This window comes from Zonotrichia leucophrys, chromosome 8 (genome assembly GCF_028769735.1).
Source record: "Zonotrichia leucophrys gambelii isolate GWCS_2022_RI chromosome 8, RI_Zleu_2.0, whole genome shotgun sequence".
NCBI classification, from domain to species: Eukaryota; Metazoa; Chordata; class Aves; order Passeriformes; family Passerellidae; genus Zonotrichia; species Zonotrichia leucophrys.
The window spans coordinates 25,411,316-25,433,754 of NC_088178.1; the positions used below are offsets into that span (position 1 = coordinate 25,411,316).

A 22,439-nucleotide genomic window follows, 5' to 3' on the forward strand; every position below is an offset into this window, starting at 1 on the left:
TTTCAACTTCAGGAGCTCTAACTGTTGAAAGACAGACTACCCAAAAGATAAACATAATTACAGGCCAATTCTTGCTCCTCTGCCAGTATGATGTGAGATTGGAAAGAAGAATCAGAGCCAATGTCTCCAGCTAAAATGCAGAAAGAGCAGCAGGACAAAGCTTGTGTGGGTGTGCACAGGTATCTGCAGTCCAGCACTATTAAGCTTTAGTTTTAATGACCCACAAATCTTTGTACAAAAGCAGCTGTTTCACAGCCCTCTCCCAGCCCTGTGAACAGTGATCCTTTGGTGTGCAGGATGTGTCTGTGTGGGGCTGGGAGTGTGCTCATCCCTCTCTCTCCTTCAGAGCAAGCAGAAATTCCACTGCTGCATTGCCTTGTTTTCAGATTGTGTTTCCATCCACTCTGCTTTAGAGAATGAATTATTCATGGAACACTGATAGGGACAGTTTCTCTGTGAGGAGGACCAGCACAGGGCCACCCCAAAGCCCCTCTCAGTGCTGGAAGCTCCATCTGCAATGTGCCACACGTGTTCCTTTACAAAGCTCAGCTCAAGGGCCAGCAGCAGGGAAGGCAAAGCACTGCCCTCATCCTCGGCAGGCAGAGCCCTGGCACAGCTTGGGCCGTGGCTTCAGGGTTTCATTCCGGATTTACACCATGACTGTCTTACCTCTAACCTAAGTTCACACACTGTTTAATTATGTTCAATTACAACGAGCATCCAATGTGTTAAAAATGCAGCTGCCTTCACTTCTCCTGTCAGCATGCAATTAAAAGTAACTCCCAATCTCTCTTCCTCCTTGCCATTTTGTTCTGAAGGAACTCAGGACAAATATGATTATGGGCTGAGATTTTTCCTAAATAACAATGGGGATTTTTCTGCAAATTACTACTGCTTTTGAAGGAGCTCTAATACTTTAAGCAGTGATAAAGTGGCAGCTGTACATGTTTAATTTCTGAGAGCCACGGCATAATGCACAAGCATTAATCCCTCCAGCTGTCCAGTAATTAAACATCATGTAAAGCCCAGAGGATATCATTGCTGTGCTACCTTATCTTATTTATGAAGGACTTGCATTTGTTAAATCTAGCAATTCTTTTTTTCCTTCTTGGAAAGAATTGTAAATTCTTCCACCATGGCAAGTACACTGAAGCTACAGCTACCCTCCATAAAATGGCAGGAATTTCAGACCAGTCATGTCTCTTTTTATCACATACTAAAATAATGAATAATGATAGTAGATGAATATATTTCTTTTACAGGCATGACTGTGATGCTATGGGTTTAAAATTGGTGGGTTTCTCAGGGAGAATGCATGGCAAAATCTGATCCTTTGGGTTTGATGTCCCTCTGAGCTGACTGAGGGACAGCACATAATGAATGTTAATTCATTAACAGGCAGTGAACAGAACTAACTTTGACAAAAGCACACATTAATCAAACTGCAATGAAAGATAAAATCAGTGCTACATTATCACCAAGTTAGAAGGTCTCAGAAGGATCAGTGGAGATCTGGAATGGACTGGATCAGTGTGCTCAAATCCCAGCAGGGAGCACTGGAAGTGTGGCTCATGCAAAATACAGATACCTTCTACTGCACAAAAAAGAAGAGTGCTGGGACAACATGATGCTCTTTATAGTTACAGGACAATGATAAAAGATGAAAAAACAATTTAACTGTCAATAGAAAGGTCACTTCATGTGAGCACAGGTGCAGGAGCAGAGTGGGGGAAGGTGACTTTAAATCAGCTTTGCAGTTTCCCTCCTTGAGCTGGTTCATCACCAGGTGGATCTGCCGAAGGGATGAGGAGCTTTAGCCTGCTTTAAATTCTGCCTTCAGCCAGTGGTTCTCAGCTGACCTGAGGCTGTTAACCAGGGCACTGGCAAGAGCTGACTCAAAGTTTTCTGCACTTGGCCCTTCCAAGAAAAGGACCCCTCACTTGGGAAGGGCTGCTGCTTTTTTGTAGAGTAACACAAGAGCCTGGAGCTGTGCCAGAAGAAGTGGAAAGTTCACCACCTGAGGATCCTGTAAATGACCTATTTACATGGAAAAGCCTGTGAGCTGCCATGGCAAGGACACAGGGTTCCAGCTGAGCACACCTATGCTTACTGTGGTTTCCCTTAAGAATTTAAAAAGCCTTTATCCAGTCTGTTCACTTTTAATCTGGCACATCATCATATCATGAGGCTGAAAATCTAGAACTAATTCTGAGATACATGGTCAGCAATGAAAAGCCTGAAGACCAGGGTCCAAAAGAAGATGCTCTGGGTGGCAAGGTTGTCACTGCATGAGGCTCCTGCAGGAATTCCTGGCTCTCACCTCAGCCAACAGCTCAAGGTTAGTGTGAATATGTCCATTGCCTGCAAAAGCTCCCCATGATCACTGTCTCTGTGCTATAGTTCAGCAGAATAAACCATGGATAAATAGCTTATTCTGCTATCAATATAATAATGGATTCATCATTTCACTGCATCTGGCTGTTGTGAAAGGGGAAACTGGTGCACTTCCAACTGCTCATCTGCAAGAAACAGTTTCCATATGGAGTGCAAGCAGTGCTTCAGGTGAGCAGCAGTGCCACAGGCAGAGGAATGGGGCCAGAGCCTTGTTCTCTGTGAGCACCCCAGAGCCCTCTCAGGGGGCCCTGTGTGCACTGAAGGGGTTCAGTGCTGTTTCAGCTGGTACAGGATGGCAGCTCCTCTCTTCCAAAGCCTCTCTCAAGTGTTCTCTGCATTCCTGAGCAGCTGACAAAACACTGCTTACTGTCTCCCTCAGCAGAGATTTAACAAGTTCTGCAGTAGTTAGCCAAGTCCAGATGGACCCTGAGTTGTGTTGCTTTAATTACAGCCTCTCCTATTTAATTTCTCTTTCAGTCTCCCTAAACTCAGTCCTAAGCTTCTCCAATCCATTGTGCCAAAGGTTGGGTGCACTGGGAGCAGAAAACCTTCACCAGGGAAATAAGGAGGCTGCCAGCACCTCCAAGCCAGCAAATTCAAGGCTACTAACCCTGACCTGTGGCTACAACACACCTGGTATTGTGAACACTCAAATTACTTCTGCTCCAAAAACTGAAAAAAAAAAAAAAAAGTATTTTTCTTTTTATATAGTCTTATTTTAAAAAGGCAAATACTTGCATTTTCAAAAATAGTTTGTGCACTGGAAGTCAGTAGTGTTCTTACAGCCTGTCTGTTGGGAGTCAATTATTTAAGCAGACAGGCACTTAAGTACCTATGTGCAAGGATTAATACCTGCAATTAACCCCTGGTGCAACTACAGCCTGTGCAGACACAAATCTGGATCCCTGATCACTGGTGCTTTATCCATTGCAGGTGAAAGAATTTCAGTTTCCATTGCTTCCTTGACAAGTTCTTCCACTGGGTGAAAATCACACCATTGTCTCCTTGTTCAGCTTCTCTACTTTTGACCCCAGGTCTCTGAACAGTGCTCTGTCCCCCCTGTGTCTGCACTGGATACATTTCCCATGGATTCAAAAAGCAGCGATGCCATTTTGAGAGGAAAAATGCAGCAAGAATTTCAAGGCTCAGAGCAGTAGCTGGGAAGGAAAGTGCTGGGGGAGGAAGAACCATAACACACCTACACTGCTCCTGCAGTTTTGGATGATTGTACACCATAATCTTTACTGTCCTCTCCTGCAGGAGATCCTCCCTTAGCCTGGGCTGTGAACATTCTGACACAGGGACAGGTTCTTGCACAGCCTCAGCACAACCAAGCTCTGCTCCTGGATACCAGCACAATCTTCTGACTGGTACAAACTACCAATGCAGAAATGCAGGCATAAATAAGGTTCATAAACTCCATATTAAATCCTCTTGAAGATTTAGAAATCCAAGAGCCAGTTATTCCTATCAAAAAGCAAGAGTGTACACAGTTAAAACATTTTTGAAGTGTCACATGAGGTTGCAGTAGTAGCTTTATTAACATGGATTTAGAAAGAGCTTAGGGGGTTTTTCTTCTGGATGCCCTCACTCACACCATCTTCAAGTCATCATCCACTTGTTTATTGCACATGCAGGCTCTCACCACAGAAATTATTCTGAGCACAAATAAATCCCCTTGCAAACATTCATCCAGCAAGATGTGTTATTTATAGACAGGCTGGTCAGCCCTGTGAGAGTGCTGCCCCTGTGACAGGGTGCTGTGCTCCAAGGGGCTGCTGGTGACAGGCAGTGCTGAAGCTTCTTATAAAATGAGAATAAAAACCTCAGTGCAGAGATTAAATTAACAAAACAAAGAGAAGAAGGGGTCTGAAGTGGTCAGGATACTGTGTGCTGCTGAGATAAGAGGAAACAGAGAAAGGAGGATTCTAACCAGAGAAGAAACGGGAATGTTAACAGAGTATCAGTGGATAGGCTTAGTGAGGTTTATCAGATTTGGATAAGGAGAGGATAGCTATCAATCCTCCACAAGCTCCCTGGTGAAACAGCTCACACAATTGTTCTCATCCATGAGGAAAAGACCTTCATTTGACAGGGAACCTCCCTGAAAGTGCTCCCACCACAGCCATTCAGCACTGCCTCCTGTTTCTCTCTCAAAGTGAGTTTTGACCTCGGAAAGATGCTGAGTTGGGATCTTAGGACTGAAAGGTTTTGATGTTTGCACCCACCCAGGATGCTCCAGGTTTAGCTGCCAGTGCCTTTTCCCTGCCCTCGTGCCCACCCTACAGCCAGACTCAGCAGAGATTTCCAGTGTGTGGGGACAATGCTCAGTCATTAGAAATTGGTTGAAAGCCACTAATTCATTTCTCACCAGTTACCCAGCAAGCATCAAAATGTGGTAATTTGTCCTTGGATTAATTTTTTTTTAAGGTTTTTAAGAACCTGCACGTGCACTAAAACTGGAAGCTAACTATGAGTAAAGGTGCTGAAACATCCAGAGCAGAAACACTTAGCTATTTCCAAATCCATTAATAGCATCATTATGCTGAAATTATGTGGCATTCAGAACATATTTACATGCATTTTGGGGGTTACCTAAGGCTTTGGAAAAAAAGTTCAAAGCAATTTCAAGTAGATTTTTATTATAACTAAAAGACTCTGTGAGACCATTCCCACTGGTGTGAGCAGCAGTATTAAATCAGGGGAGGCAGCCACCAGTGAAAAATTGTTCTAAATTCACAAACTCATATCAGGAAAATAGCAGTTACAATTATCTTCTGAATTCGTCTCTAATTTGAGCTTCCAATTCAAAGAAAAGAAATGTACACGCTAAAGAGAAAATACTCAAGAGTTTACATGGAAAACCAATAAAAGGACAAAGAAAAAATACTTCTACAAAGAGAGCTAAATAGTGGAACAAGTTGCTCAAAAAGTAAAAGCTTTGATAATATTTTGTTTGATAAAGCTGACTGCAAAGAAATAAATTTGTCCACAGCACTCCACTCAGAGCCACAAAATGTTAATGTAAAACATATTTCCTTATACAGCTTCAAAGGAAAGACATAATGTGGATTATGAACTGGGCAGGAATTAGAGCCCCAAAACCAACTTTAAAATGAAGAAACTTCAATTTGTGCTTGAATGTAACCATTCAACTCTTTCACCAGTAACCTGGAAGTAAAAGTGACATTGCTGATACCACAAGCAACACTAGAAATACTGAGGGATGGGTGAATACACAGAACTTAGAAAGCTTCTTAAAAGCCTGGGATCATCTGCACACAAAGAATTTAATAAGAACAGTATTAGAAATCAGAAAGGTAATTTTACTTCTGCACAGACTGGCAAGACTGATACTCCCTAAATTCTGGTGATCTGTGTAAGAAGAAAGTTGGAAAACCAACTGGAATACCAAAGGAAGCCACAAGAATGAGTCAAGCATTCATTCAAAAGGGAATATTTGACACCAAGAAGCATAAAGAACCAATATATTTGGTCTACCAAAAAGGCAGCCTGAGAAATAGTTTGACCACACAGTGCAGGAGTTTTCACAGACTGAAAACACTGTTAAAGGGCTCTTTCATTCAGCACAGAAAGGCCTAATAAAAGGCAATGGCCATTTAGGGACTGAATTTAAAACAGTTATGGGTACAGAGTACATCATTCTCTCTCTGTCCAGTGAAACCAACCAGCCATCAATGTCCAGGCCTATCTATTCTACCCCAGCAGAAGCCAGCCTGAGTCTGTCCCCACTCTGCACAGGACAGCAGGAACCTGCTGAGCTATCACAGAGAAAGATTTGAACCTTTTTTAACTCCTTTCCATATCACCTGGGTGTTAACCCTAATAATAATACTTAATTCTTCACAAAGTTCATGCATTCTCCAGCCCCAACTGGACACTCCTTCTTTCCTCCCTGGTTCTGGAAGTCACCACCTAGCAAAGCAGAGTGAGTTTGCTGGCAGGAGAATCCATCCCTTTCCATGCCATTTGTAACAGTCACTCCAGGAGTTTTATATCCTACATGGAGATGTTGCATCTGTATGAACTCACCAGGAGTGCAACCAGCCTCATCAATTCCACTCTCACAGTCCTTCTGCCCATCACACCTCCAGGACAGCGGGATGCACTTGTTGCTTAAGTCTCCACAGCTAATTTTTTCAGGAGGGCACACTTGTTTGGCTGGAAGAAAAAAAACCAAAGAAATAAACAGAAGTTAAACATATTTATAAACATTTCCAACACTGTTTATGCTGATAAAGTTACTTTGAATGGCTGAATCCTGAGCCATACTGGAATGAAATCCCAAGTGAACCTGCTGCCTCCTCAACCAGGCTGCCCAGGGAACGAGGCCCCTCCTGCCCCTCTCAGCCAAAACAAACTGAGAGCTGTTCCCACAGAGCCACAGGGATTCCAGCTGGGAGCTTGGGGCTGGTGCTGCAGGGAGGGATGCTCAGGGCAGCACAGGCTCTGCCTCCCTGCCCAACACACGGAGCTGGAGCTGCTCAGTCACTGCCCTCACCCAGCACAGCAGCTCTGCACAAACCCCTCCAGCCGAGCCAGGGAAAAGCAATTCCCTCAGTTTAGTACAACGGTGTATGGCAAGGTTTGGCAAGGCAATTTCTAAACATAATGATCTGGGCAGATCGTGGTCAGCAAAGCTGAGGGAAAAGCAGCAAGGACAAGCAGGAACTTGCAGGTATTTAACAAATGGAGCTGTAACTGTGTAAATTGAGGCAACTGTGATGTCAGACATGGAGACACAGGAGGACCTGCATCAGCAAAAACCCCAGTACAGGCAAGAAGACAACTATGAAAAAGAATCTGCCAGATTAATCTGGAACCAAGTAAGCTGTGAAGTTCATTCTCTCATAGCTAGTTTGCATTGCTAAAATTCCTGTATTTTTTTCCTTCATACTACTGTAAAGAGCAACAGATCTACATTTATTGTGACAAGGCTGCTGAAATGCAAAATGTTCCACAATTTAAACAATTGTTTAGCATTCTGGAATCATCATCCAGTTTGGCAGGATTTGCTTATTAAACAGATTGATTTCTTTCATCAAAAAATTACATGTATTCAACTATTTCTTCCATTGGTATTAATGATAATAATGCTGTGTATGGCTGCAGGTCTACTGAGCAGGTGGGAACCTAGATTCTAAATTCAAACCTTCACATTACCCTGCCCTGGTAAAGGTATTTACACAAAGTCAATCAGCTTCCCAAGTGCTGTGAGGATGAAAATTATACCTCCCTTTCCACCTACACAAGGAGGCAGTGAAAGGGCATCCTACAGCCCCAAAGCATCAATCAGCCACTTGGAGAGCAGAGCCATTTAATCCCTGCATTTCTGCCTTAGCGCCTTCAAGTGCTAGAAGAAGCAGTTTTGAGAAGCTGTGGGCAACCAATACATCAAGAAAAATTAGGTCCTGCCACAGACAGACAGTTAATAACAGATGTAATGGAGTTTTATAACCCTGAGGCATGACAGCATTTCTGTTGAAATTTGCTTGCTGCATACCTAAATAACATTTATCAATGTTGCATGGTTACAGGGGGGAGGAAAAAGGGATCCTTACTTAGGCTTTGGGATTATTTTTCCAGCAAATTAGTAATAAAAAACATTGGAAAGGCTCTCCAACAAGACCTCACCATGATCAGTGTATTTGCCAACTCAGGCCAGGCCCTGTGTCCCCTCTAAGCTGCAGGTTTTGTCCTGCCCAACTACATTGAGGTTTGGATTGCACTGGCATTCTGGGAAAACTGGGATACCAAAATGCCACAGAGACATTTGTTAATCAGGTTATTGGTCCACATCCCCCAAAAATTGTTCTAAACATTGCTCTGGCAATGGTGATGGAAAAGAGAATTTGTTTTGATGCCAAGTAGGACCAGGTCTTCCATCCTCACTGTAAATCTCCACTGAGAACCAAGTGGGTCAAGACAGGTAAGAACATGTTCCACACACCTGATTTTGAAGAAGGTAAAATATAATCATAAAATGGTATCAGCACACAGTGGGATCATTAACCAGCAAAAAGGTTATTTACTGGTCACAGTTTAAATTATGGGAATTACTTTTGCTTGGCTGCTGTGGGCAGATGCTTAATAGTTTTGGGAAGCTGAAAGGTTTGGAAAGGTATGAACAGAAGGCTCCTATTTATGGAAAGCAACCTCTGTGTTAGTCATCTCCCTGACAGAATAATTACAGACATTTAAAATATGTAAATCAAAGTTTGAACTTTCAGGGATGCAGCAATGGAAGCTGCTGTTGGTCACAGTTCATCAAATCTCTGTGTTCCAGTGGTTTCTGCACCCAAGCAATTGTTTCATGGAAGCCAATGACTTGTAAGCACTGGCAGCTAACAGAGAGGGGATCTTGCACAACACTCAGAGCAAACCTTTGGTGGAAACACACCTGCATTTCCAGCAAGTTGGGAGTTTTCCTCCCCTCTCCCCCCAGAGGCTGCAGATGCAAGTGGGGTCCATGTTGTTGTCCACACTATTAAAGAGGCTTTCAGCAACTGCAGCCCAGACTCAACATTTCTGTTTCTGTGCACGGCTCACACAAACCCAGGCCCCTTGGGCTGACGTGACCAAAATGTTTTACTCCCTCCTTCCCTCTTTGTGCAGGCAGAAAGGAAAGGGTTAGGCTGTGTGTGATGGTGAGTGCTCTTACCCTGGATGCATTCTGGACCAATACAACTTATAGCAAGATCTGCCTTTTCAGAAAAGCACCATTAAACAACTTGGTTGAAATGTCAGACACATCAAGACCAATTTATCACAATGAACTGCAAATGCCAAGGATGGACAACAATGGTTTATTTATAAGGAGACAAGAGCAAAGAAGACAAGAAGGTTCCATTTACTCACTACCGCCAATGGCACATTCTTCTTTCTCTTTACAGGAGGCTACAAAGTCTTTCAGAGCCCCACAGAGCCTAACTGGCGCCCCACTGTTTGCTTCCTCTTGTGCCACTGCTGTGCTTTTCAGGCTCCAGACATCATGTATATTCAAGAAAGCCCAAGAAAACAAAATTGATTTACTTTCAGAAGACCATTTGTCAGGTTCTCACCAAACAGGTACTCTAAGAGCATACACAAAATGCAATTAAGCAGCTTCTGCTGGTGGGAAACCCACAAGACTTTTCATCAGCAGACTGCAAAGAATGCCCTTTGTGGAAATACATCATCTTACAGGTCTGAACAGCGTCTCTATCTCCGCTGAAATAACTCCCCATCCTCTCCAGACTGCCCCTTGTGGTTTTCCCAGGTTCTTCAGAAGCTTCTACCCAAGACATTTTTTTCTACAACAGAGAAAACTCAATACTAAAATAGTTTAACTATTTTCTGTCATGCCAATGAACCATTCCCACAAATATTTCCACTACTTTTATTACGGAATTAAAAATTCCTACCTCTCTCTTTCCTCCAGCAATAGTTTAGTTGTCAGCTTTTTTTTTTTTAAAGGAATGTTTTTTAACAAGGACCTCCCCTCCTCAAACACTGTCCTTAAATCTTCTTTTGTCACAACTGGCAGAACTGCCTCAGAGATGTACCAAGAACAAAATAAGTGTTCATACCTGCCCAAGCACAGGACTAGAATCCAGTTTATTTCCAGAGAAAACAAGCCAAACTGGTAAATGAGCAACTGTTCTGCAGAGAGGAGGGGAGCTGACAGGCAGAGATTGCTTAGGGAAATTCAGAACTCAGAGTTCTCAATCACTGAAAATTTGTGATTCAGAAAAAATCTCAGTCACAAGTTTGCATATATTGTTCTTTATATATGTGTGTGTGTGTGTGTGTATGAATTCATATCCCTATCTACACTTACTACTGACTTAAAACCCAAAGTTTCCCTTTGAAGTATTTAAGGTGCATAAGCAACACAGTTAAAATCCATCTTCTGACTTAAAATATTGTCACAGCTGAAGCTGTATCTGACTGGCACTTTGCTGCTCCTGGCCCTTCTCCCAGCTGTGGGTGCCTGTGAGGAGCCTCTGCCCCACTGACCACAGCTCACTCTGCAGCTCAGGACAGGTCACTGTTGTTCACTTTACTTTACTTTGATGTGTCTCAACCCTTCAAGACTCATCAGATTCTGGGTGTGATTTTCTAAGGTGTGTTATATCATATTTGATATAGCTGATCTCCCTGATGCCCTCCTTGTGACACGCTGTCATCAGCAGTGTTTGTGTGGGGACAGCAACATCCATGGTGGGTGATTCCCACATCCTGGGGATTCTCTGGCCCTGGTGCACAGAGCCCTGGGAGCACACAGGGATCCCCCAGCCCTCAGCCTTTGCTGGGTGCCTGAGTTTGGATCTGGGCATCAGCAATACACAGAGACAGAACACACTGGGGAATGCTGACCCAAGAGTTGCTCCCACCAAGGTCAGGAGCTGCACTGAACCTTCTGTCATGTAAAGCAGCACAGCACAAGCACCAGCCTGCTGGGACAGCAAGGCTTACATGAACTTGTGACTTCTGCAAAAGCCAATCCAGCAGCAGTACTTGGGCTGCTCACCAATATCTGTATTACACATGCACTTGAGATCTCTGAGAAAATACAGGCAACTCTGCAATTTCAGCTGAAAGCAGCCCAGGCCAAAACAAATGTCATGATTAGTGGCTTAAGTGAATTAAGATTACAGCAGTGAGAGCTGGAATGAGACCAACCCACCAGCAATGACGCCTCTGTTGACAGAAGCAGCCCCATCCATCTGCTCCCACAGGAAACTCAGTTCTGGTCAAACTGGGGCAGGCTGACAGCACCAATTCCCAGGGCTGGGAGCTTCAGCTGATGCTGCCTGACTACATTTGTGAGTGGGTGAGTACAGGCTGATGTGCCATAGCCTTTGTGGCAGCATGCAAAGGCACAGGAACAGTGAAAAATCTATTTGTCCTGCACAAAAAGATAATTAACTTATGGGCACTGCCTTTCAACTTTCAACATAAATTAAGCAGCTCAAAAGACAGATTAGGAAAGGTGACTAAGAACTATACTGTAAAATGTCGGGAACAGTATTAACAATTGATACATCTGATAAATAGATTCAGTGGTGTGATTTGTTTGATGATGACTTATGTTCAGAAGTTCCCAGGGGAACAGTAGAGGATTTGCACAGATTTCCCTCTATTGCACTGCACAGTATAGCCCTTATTAATTCCATTCTTGTGTGCTTATAAGAAGGGCTCCTCCTTGTATCAGGAGTCTCTGATGAGTCTCCAACTCCTCTACCTTGAAACTGGAGGGAGAAAATAAGCTTAGCACACAAAGGGTTCAGCCTGTCTAAAAGAGATAGGTAGCAGGTACCTCACTTTTGTGCAGATTAGCACATTGGTGATTACCATCTCTGACATCAGAGTGAAATAATCAAGAATTCAAAATCCCAGGATTAATTCTAATTACTGAAATAGAGATTCACTGTCAGAATAACAGTGAGGTAACTTTTATAGGAGAAGTTTGTTCCAAAAGCACAGACACTACAAACACTCTCAAGTAAGGAAATGATTCTCTGGTATCATGCCAATAGTTGTAACAGGTGATATAAACTGTATTTGAGCACAGTGCAAGGACATAAGAGATCTCTATAGCAGGCTGCAGACAAGTGGCATCAGTTTTAGCTAAACTCCATGTCTCAGTGTGAGCCACCTGCACAGGTCAGAAGGAGCCCAGGTTCAGAGCTATCCTGGTACCCTTGGAATCCTGAATTCTGTCCCAGGCCAGGACAGGCAGGTGCACAGAAAGGACTGCTGCTCTTGGGCTCCCAGTGCACCACCTTATCTTCGATTCCTGATTGCTACGTCTTACTCATCCACTTCAAAAATCAAATCTAACATCAAACTTGGCTACAAAAAGCATTTCCTTCCCTCAGTCTGACTGGCAGGACTTCAGCTGATTTTGTATTCCTGTAAATACAGCAAATGCTCTTTTGCTGCAGTCATCTGAGCACATCTCACCTAATTCATCTCAGAGCTTCTCCACATACTGTTCTGATGGCACTTCTGTTCTCTACTTGATATGCCCAACAGGCCCTGCTGCTGAGAAATGAAGTCCTTAAATTCAAGTCAGTTGGCTTGTTCTGGGTAAATCCAAGTCTAGGTCAATGGCCCATGGTAAACAGGAGGTCAAACTTGGTGACTACATGATCCTCCTTGGTCTCAAACTGCAGGAAAATTGTGATACTTTCAGTAGGAATCAGAAAGCTTTTTAATTGCCTTTAAACTGTTCCTCATAGTCATACTTCTGAAATTTCAGAATTTACAAAGTTCAGATGTTTAACAGCAGTGAGGATATAGGCTGCTGATCCTCATTAAATTCCATTTTTTAACCATCTAGTGCTTGTAAAACAACAGTGTTTTTTAACTGGTGTCTGTAGAATACACTGTGACATTCCCCCACTGTCAAGTCTGGCTGTGCACAGAGAATCCAGTTTCTAAGAGACCATGACAGGTTATTAGGCATGAGAGAGATGCACATGATACAGTGAGGGCTTTCTGCTCCTGAACAAGCTGCATTTCCTTACCTGCCCCTGCACACATGAGAGTTCACTGCAGAAGTTCATTCCCTAAAGCAGCTTTTATGCCCAAGCACCTTGAGACAAAAGCTGTCTTTGCAGGGGAAGTGGAACAGTTGCACAGATACTGTCCCAGTCCCTCAAGGCCAGTCCTTGGCCCTGCTCTCCCCCAGCCCTCTCTGCGTGATCAGCAGGGCCCTGCTGGCTCTGGTGTCGATGCCTCGAGCACTGCTTTGCTCAGGGATGCACAAACCCTTTAACAAACCTGAATGAGACACAGGATAACCCTGGCACTCCAACTCCATTCCCTGCTACCACTTTCCACACATTCTGGACAGCACAACACACACAAGAGCCACCACAGCTGTGTGTGACCTGCAGCAGGGCTGAGCTCCACTCCACGGGGCAAGGCAGAAATGTGAGCAGCAGGATGAGGCTGGTGCAGTCCAGCTCCAGCTGAGCAAAGCATGACTGCAATTATTGCACAGTGTGCAGCCACGGGAGAGCCCAGGAGCCACGTGCCACCTCTGAATGCCAGTTTCTCATCTTTCCTGACACCACAGCCATATGGTCACGAGAAACATTCACTCCGATTAATCCAGAGAAGAAATGAATCCAGCCCTGTGTGACAGTGACAGCCCTGCTTAATGACAGTGAAGCTCAGCCCTCATTGTTTAGAGGAACAAAAAGGGGATTTTGATAAACTCAAATCAGAGGCCATCTGCCAACTTTCCCTCTCATTTTTACCAACTTTGGCCCTTTGCATGTCTTCTTGATGGACGAGGAAAATCCATAATTTACCCTGGACTTGAAATGGAGAGCTGTTTAAAACCATAACATGGTCCCTCCTTGTGCAACCACCAGACCCTCTTGCCTTTCTCTCTGCTCCTCCTCTAAACCAGAGCAGAACTTGCCTTCTAGAGGAGTTGTGTCTCTAAGACATTATTCTGGCTACTGAAAACCTGAGTTTCTACATCAGATTTCTTCAGATTACTTTGTACTACTTAAAATTTTATTTTCTCTTCACTGGTGGTTTTCTCTCATTTCAAGGATCAGTTGGTCATGCCCTTAGCTTGGCACAGAGGCAAGAAGATACCACTAAAAACCACAGGGAAAATCCCAGATCATAGTAAGAAACCAGAACAGCTGAAGAAGAACCTGCTCCTGGCAGGAGTAAAGCAGCAATGTGCACTGCTGATCTCAAACAGTTCCATAATAAACTGACAGTTGACTTTGGTAGTTAGCAAACATCCAGGCCTGCCAGCAAAACCCAGGACTCAAAATTTTCTTTAGAGATAGTTTTCTAATAGAAAAGCTATTAAATATTCCCTTTTGTGAGAGGCATTTTTCATGCTCAATCAAAAGTAAAGCTTAAAAAAAATTCAACAATGACATGACTTTAAGAAGGTCAGAAAAAAAATACTCTACCCTTTTTTACCCTCAACATAACATCATCTTTAAATTCTATTGTTTCTAGAGCTGGTTTGAAAGAGAGTGATGTACAACATTGTCCTGTCAAACCTCCCATCCCACCACTGTCTACATCAATAATTACCCTGTCAATCTATGTACACACTGCCAGTTGCAATGCAGTTCAGCCTTCCCTTCTGTATTAACAGTATCGGGGGAGGTCCGAGGAGAAAAGAGAAAAAGAAGGGGAAAAAATAAAAAAATAAAAGTATTTTGCCTTTCCCATAGCCCAGAAATCAAATGAAACTCCAATCTTTACATGGTTGAGAGCTGATCTCTGTTTCTCAATACAGCTCCTCTACCTCTGCTTTTTTCCAGGGATGCCTACTGCGAAAAACTAAATCTGGCTACAAACACCCTTTAAAACTCTATCATGATCCACTGTGCTCCCCCTTGATGAGTGATGTGTGATGCTTTTTGGGCAGTTCTGACTGAGGCAGGCCTTAGGGGAATACAAGAGCCGGGGCAAGAGCGGAGCCAGCCCAGAGGGGCAGCCAGGGAGCTGGGCATGAGCAGAGCTCCAACCCAGCCACGCCTGGGAAGGGAGGGCAGGGCCGGGCAGGACTGGAAGCGGGAGGTGACCGGCACAAGCTGGGATGAATGGAAGGCAGCTCATTAACCCCAGAAATGCACTCCTGAAAGGAAAACTCGTTCCCTGCCCGAGAGCAGGGATTCCAGAGCCTTGTGGGCAAACAGATTTGTGAGCACTGAAACTTTCTCACGCAGCCACTGAGGTGACAAATGGATGTGCTGAGCTGAGGTGACAAATGGATGTGCTGAGCTGCTGAGCAGAGCCCTTGGGAGTGATGTGCCAGAGGTGGGGAACAGCCTCAGCCTTCCCCCAGCTGGGACTCATTGCAAGTCTTTTGTCACCTGTTCAGGTGCCAGCCTAATTCCCACTACCCAATTCCCACAACCTGGGCATCCCACGGGCACACACCAGAGCCCACCCCTGACACAAAGCCCAAAGCCCATCCCTCCTGCTCTGGGTTGCAGAGACCATGGAAAGAGCTGATCTCCACAGAAACTCAGGTAATAACCACAATCTCCTGATCTGCCCTGATCCAATAATGCTTCCTGCTTTATTCCTAGCCTTTGGGTCCAAATACATTGCAGCTTTAACAACATCAACTTTCTTCACTAAAGATTCAGTGATAAAATACTCCAGATTGCAGCACACAATAAATCAATCATCCCTCCCTGTATGGGTTTGTAACTCAGCACTTTGAAAGCATCTTGGAACAATTTCTGCACACATACTTTTAGATAAGGGATAAATTTACTTTTTATTGAATCAAATGTTATTGACTGCCTTTGGTTTATAGATAAAAGTGACAGAGTTTTCTAGGTTCTCTTCAAATTGTTGGCACTGTGACCCTGAACTGTTTAAAAAATTAGTTTCTAAAAATAATTCATTCTCTCCACTGGCAGTATCTCACTCCATTCCCTCCACTTAGGCAGTATCTTAGTCCAAGCCTACCAGACATTATCACCTTGGTCACTTATCAAATTCTTATACAAGCAGCTAAGCACAGCACCAGGACAGATTTATCTGTTTTTCTTTCTATATATTAATTTCTAGAAAGCCCCAAAATATGCATCCCAGAGTGCTCAATTTCTATTACAGCAAATCCAGAAACAAATTCCAGATGGCAGCTTATTTCATACATATTCTGGCATATTTAGACACTTGACTTCTCCATTCTTTGAGAGCAAATTAATGCTCAACTCAAAATTAGGCTTTAAAGCACAGTTTAAAAAAAAAATCACCTGGCTATACCACTCAATTAGCAAAAATCAATTACCAGATGCCAGTCTCAATTTGAAGACAGAAAACTTATTGTATTTTGTAAGTGCTGCAAATAACGACAAAAATCCCTTAAATTGGAGAAATGTCCCTGCAAAGGTGACTCTGTTTCACAGGCCCAGTGCACAGACTGGATTTGGGAGTGCTGAGCAGGTCGAAGCAAACATCCAGAATGATCCTGGATGAACCCAGTGGGCACCCACCCTGGTAAGAGGGGTTTTGTGGGAACAAAAGAGAGCAAAAAACCTGTAATGATCCTCACAGTGTCCATACATTGTGCTCACTTAGCAACCAAGAAATATGCGGGGTCAATTTACACCTCCAGTTCTTTCCAGCAAGGCAGCAAGACAGAACTTGGTCTGTAAATTGAGATGTAAAATATTATATATATATAAAACTAGCATCTAACAGATACGTAAACTGTATTATATAAATTTTACTGGCACTAAAATTTATATAATCAAGAAATTTATAAAAATTTATATATCAGGAACTGGCAGTTTCTGTCTCTTGCTCTTCCTTATCACTTAGGCAGTAACTAGGAAATTGTCAGATATTCCAGTACCATCCTGAAGATAAGCACAGTTTGCTATCTGATGAACTCCTAATGAATCTACTGTTAATTGCATAACCTTCCTTCAGCACAGGAACTTTTCTGTTCATCAAGGGCATGGATAAAACAGCTTCTTTGCTTTGGAGCATCCTTGTAATTAATAATATATTCTTCACACTTCTAAATATAACCCATAATGAGATGCTTTAAAGGATCCAAGCTGCACCTTTCACCAAGTGCTTTTGATCAGAAGGGAAGGAGCCAGAGCTTGCTCAGACAACAGAGGCTGCTGGAACGGCGACTGTCGCTTCCCAATGCTGAAAGGCTGCAAACGACTTCAAAGGGCTCAGCAGCAAAACATGCCAAAACAGCTTCCTGCACCTACAGCACACTGTCTCGTTATCTCTGGGCATATTCTGTGCACATCAGAGATGAAAAGAAGTAGATATATTAGATATAGGTAGTACATATAATATAGTCTGCATAGATGGATATTGGTAACTTCTACTCGTTAACATTCTGCTCGTTAACTCCATGAAAACTCTGCCATCAATCACCAAGCAGGTGATGAGCTACTACAGTGTGCAAAATCTCCCCAATTATGTTTGCCATCCATGTGACCTGGCACCTCTCAGAGATTTCTCCTGGTTTCCATGTGTTGAGAAAAACACATCTCCAAGGATAACAGAACAGAAAAAAAAAAGTTTCTTGGTACCTGTGACTTTCTCCTGAGACATTTTGCAGAACTTCTTTATACTGAGGGTAGCAGAGCACTGGAACAGCTGCCCAGGGAGGTTGTGGAGTTTCCCTCTCTGGAAACATTCCCAACCCACCTGGACATGTTCCTGTGTCACCTGCTCCAGGTGACCCTGCCTCAGCAGGGGCACTGGACTGGATGATCTCCAACCCTGACCAATCTGTGATTCAAATAATGACCCATGGTTGGGGAGAAGAAAGGAGAGTGGTTCTCCCCCACCTGTGGAGCTCTCTTAACTGAACAATACAGTTTTTGCCCTGAGAATTCCTTCCCACTGATTTGGAGTATTCCATGATTCTAAGGTGGAGTTCCTTCCAGTGTCAGAGCTTGCTGTGCCTTGCAGCAGCTGGGCCAAGTGCCCTCACCTCTGATCTGTGAGCATCCCTGCTGTCTGTGTGCAGCAGCTGAGAGCACTTGCCATGTTTGAAAGCCTCAGGACCATGAAATGCTTGCACAGCAAAGGCTGACTTCACATTGACACCTCATTTAAACAACAGCATATCTTTAAGACAGGTACCAATTTTGGTTTAAAGCCAGGAAGGATTTCTGTATAAGTGAGCCCACTTTATTTGCCACTACTGTTAAGAGCTGTATCTTATCTGTGTTTCTCTTATCTGGTTTCCTGGATCAGGCTGATTCTTGCTAAGCTAAAGAAACAACTGTGTGATGAAACCAAAGAAACAGGTGTAAATTGATAAAAGGCAACCCTCAACCCTCTCTTCAATAAATCAAATACCAAATACCCTTCTAATAAGGTTTATTTTTCAACTCTAATCATGTGAGCCGTGCAAGGTTGTTCACAGCCCCCTGTCTAATAACCTTTCCACTTTACAGCAGCTGCCCATGTCTTTTACCACCTCTCAACCACCTGCTCTTCAACGTGCTTAGTACAACCTCTAATTATGCTGTAAACTACATTTTTCTAACCTTTATGTTTAAGTCAAATCACATATCACAAAATACACACAGTAGCTTATTAAAATTCACAGTATCTTATTAACAAGGTCATGATTCAATCAAGAACTACTGAGAAGTGACACAACTCTTGTTTTCCCTAACATGTTGACACAGATTTTTTTTCTTTTTTTTTTTTTTTAAATCTTGATGCATTATGTTCCATTATCAGACTCTCTGTGGTTTTGTCCAAAACTAACAACAGCCAGTTAAGCACACAGAGCTCTGGAGCTGAATTGTTATTGTTGTACCAGTCAGGAACTCCTGGTTTGGGCAGCAGATCTCCTACAGCAGGTTCTGTACTGTGCTCTGTTTAACCTTTTAAACCACTCTAAAAACACAGCTTTTACTAACTTACTGAAACTTCCACCAGTGTTCCAATATCTACAAAAAACAGCAATGCAAGTTCTAAAAAAAAAAAAACAAACAAATACAGATCAGAAAACTGACTGGCTGTGTCCCTCAATGACAGTTTGTCAGTGCTTCTGCTTTAATAGCTGCTGTTGAGTAGCAAGAATGGCATTAAATGTGCAAATGCAACTTCTTCCTCTTCCTTCTGAACAGAAATTAGAAATACTTTCAGTATTTACTCAGTTTCTGCCACTGCACCCTATACTTGCACTCTCATTGATCAGTATCACACTATATGGATTTGTTTTTCTTACAGCTAAAGAATTCCTTACAATCCCTCCTATACCTGGCCAGAAAATTCCCCTGCTTGCTTCTGGCTTTCCTTCTTCAATGAATTTATTATCTAACTCCCCCTTGTACCTAGACTGTAATAATTTCAACTCTCAATATTATGGATTCTTACACTAATTTCCCACAGAAACAAAGTTTCCATATACAGTTAATGTCTCCCCCCAATAATCTGCTTCTCTATCCTCATAACCAAATGTGGTGGCCAAACTGAATAAAATAACAAAAATCTATGATATCCTGAGGGGAAATGTTATATCTTCAGTGAAAATAGATGGCAGGGCAGAATGCTCTGACAGAAGAAAAGGCTGCATCAAAAGCCCAGCCTGTACTGGATGGCAATCCATGCATAAAGAAACTGGGGAAACTTTTAATTGGAATTCTTCCTCTCTTATGCACCAAAGAGTCAATCAAGCCCAGGACATAAAGGAACAGGAGTCAGGGATGGAAGAGAAATCAAATTCACCTGAAGTATTTGCTAACTCAATGACTGAACTTTGCAGGAATCCCACCCACAGAGCAAGCAGGAGAAAAGCTCACAGAAGTACAGTGTAACATGGTTCTTAAGGGCTGCTGCATGATTTTTAATGCTTTCAGCAGGAAGACTTTCTTTCCAACCTACCATAACTAAAAGAAGCAGAATAATCTCTGAGACCAAGTTCTGTTACCTGTATAGTAGGTAAGATTGCACTTAGCCTAGGTAAAGTAATTTTTATGACATTCAGGTTGAAAGCACACCTCATTTCCTATGCAGGTCAGCTGTAATTTCCTACACAGCCACCTAAGACTTGAGGGACTCTGATGTCAGAACTTTAAATAACTGCACTCAGAGAGCCCAGCCTTTCCAGAACCTCCTCTGACAATGAGGCAGAGCTGTCTTTATGTAGGTCTTTCCCACCTGGCAGGCAGGAGTGAAGGCACTCGGAGCTCAAGGGGAAGGGCTCTGGCAGACTGAAGAGCTTTGCCCCAAGCCCCAGCCCAGCCCTGCTGCACCCCAAAGGCCGTGTCCCGTTCTCGGCTGGTTTTGATGGCCTAGAAAGGCTCGGGATGGCCTTGGGGCAGCCTGCGCTCCAAAGGACGAAAGGAGTTTTCAGGTTTTTTCGGTCTTCAGTGTTTAATAATTTTTTTATCTACAATATCTTCTCTCGGCCCAACAGAGGTCCGCACAGCACGTCAGCCATGAGCACACTGCGTGCCCTCGGGGTGGTCAGTTATCTTTATACCCAAAATTACATATAAGATATTTACCTTTTCCCCCCAATACCTTTCACCCTTATTGACAAGTGCACTTTTAGTAAGAACCAATCTCAAAGTGCCACCACCACCACAAAAGATGGACGACAAGAAGAAGAAGAAGAAGGAGGACAGGACACGCCCCAATTCCTCCATCTTGTCTCCCTAGAACCCCCCTGTACCGAGATCCCAAAACCTGTGTTTCAACTATAACTAATTATCTCTTCACCATTTATCCCTGTGTGATTCTCCCATCCTCATACAGGTGATGTTTCCTGTGCTGGGTCAAAGTCAACCACCAGACACTTCTGGCCACGTTCCAGGACCTCTGAGCCCCCCAAGGGTTGTCTCGGTGACCCTGCATGTCAGGACTGCCGTGCTGAGATCCCACAAGGCAGGAGCAGCCAGGAGCCACCAAAGCCACCAGCCCTGCCTGCCCCCATCAGGGACATGGCACGATGGCGGGCACAGGCACAAAGGGCAGCTGTGAGGCAGCTCCTCTGCTCTCTGGGCATCTCTGCCATCTTCCCCAAAGAAAACAGATGCCAGGCTGCTAATCTGCTTTAGGAGAGGGAAAGAACAGCCTGGCAGAGATTTTGATCCGTGTCACAATTACAGTTCAGTCCTGCAGCAACACACATTTCTCGTGATCCCCAGCTGGAATTAATACAAAGGCTGAGCTGAACCAATATAACCTTCAGAATGATAAGGAAATATTCCCTTGCTTCACCCCTAAAAAGCAACTAATATGAAAAATGTCTGGATACCTAAAGAGTGCTTCATTCTGTTAAGTTAAAATATCAAAACCAACAAAAACCACAATCCAAAACAAGAGTAGGCAAGTGGAATCATCAAACCAAAATACTCCCTTCCTCCTGTTTGAAACTGATTCCTGATTGACTATTGCCTGGAGAAATGTGCTGGTAACAATGTTCAAATGTATTGCTTGATTACATTTTCTATACAGGTAACATTGTGTGGCCACATAAAATATTAAATCCAGCCTACAAGTCACCCCAGGATCCAGACTGCAGCATGTACCCAGTCTCAGTGAGCCAGGTTATAGAGAAAAGCAAACAGATTCTGTTACAGAAGAGGACACGTGGTGCCCTTGCTGATTTTCAGTCAACAGAACCACACGACTCGGTCAGCCCAGTCTCTCTGCAGTGTAGGTCCAGTTCTTAATTTGGTTTTAGCTGACAACCACTACACAAAGTGCTGGAGCTCCAGGTGTAGTAATTGTGCTTTTAAAGACAGATTTCTGCATCCAGTGCTGTGTGCACTGCCTTGTGTCATCCTTGGCTGCATTAACCCTGCACTGAACCATCACTCTCGAGGCTGCTGCTCCTCCTCCCCCTCTCAAACCTCTCCACTCTCTCCATCCAGCCAGTTCTGATCTCTCAAGGTCTCTGGAGTTTGGGAAAGTGCTTAAATGATTACAGCACAGAGGAGTAAGTGAGCACATGTGTTGAGCTACGGAAATTTTTCATTTGGCTCAGGAGGAGAGAAAATGTGTCTTGAAAGCCAGAAACATCAGCCCTTGTTCTCAAAATATTTGATGAGCAGATAGGGACACATTCACTCCTTCTGGAACATAAGTTACACGACAGCTTCCAGTGGCAGCTGCTTTACACTCTGGAAAAAAACACTGCTTTTTCAAACCAAAACCATAGGAGATGAATGAAAAAAATCCAAGTGAAGGAGAAGAATATGCAAAATTGCTGTTAGGCTATGTAAAGTAAAGAAGTGACCCCACAGTTCTGAAGTTCATCCCTGATTTTGCATAGTCATTGAATACACTTTTTGCAGGAACTTGAATCCCAGACTTGTTTTTATTTTAATTCTTTTACACAATTTTAGAGATTTCTTCTTCATTTATTATGTATAACAGGGATTACATTTTTATTTAGTTTAAATTGGCCTTTTCTAAACATCACTCTATAGCTTCAAGCTACTTCCTTTTGAAATGTTTTCACAGTGGTCGTCTCCCTGGTATTTAGAACTCACCATGACTAACTCCTCACAGCTTCTTAAATATATGCAAAA

At 43.3% G+C, this 22,439-nt stretch overlaps 1 protein-coding gene across 2 annotated transcripts in view; it reads right to left on the bottom strand.

The window, feature by feature from the left end:
• Positions 1-22,439, bottom strand: part of LRP8 (LDL receptor related protein 8) — a 170,965-nt gene that overhangs the window by 31,576 nt on the left and 116,950 nt on the right. For both annotated transcript variants that reach the window (XM_064719297.1, XM_064719295.1), the window contains exon 4: positions 6,448-6,576. In XM_064719297.1, the coding sequence (XP_064575367.1) occupies positions 6,448-6,576 (129 nt within the window). The remainder of the gene's footprint in view (positions 1-6,447; positions 6,577-22,439) is intronic.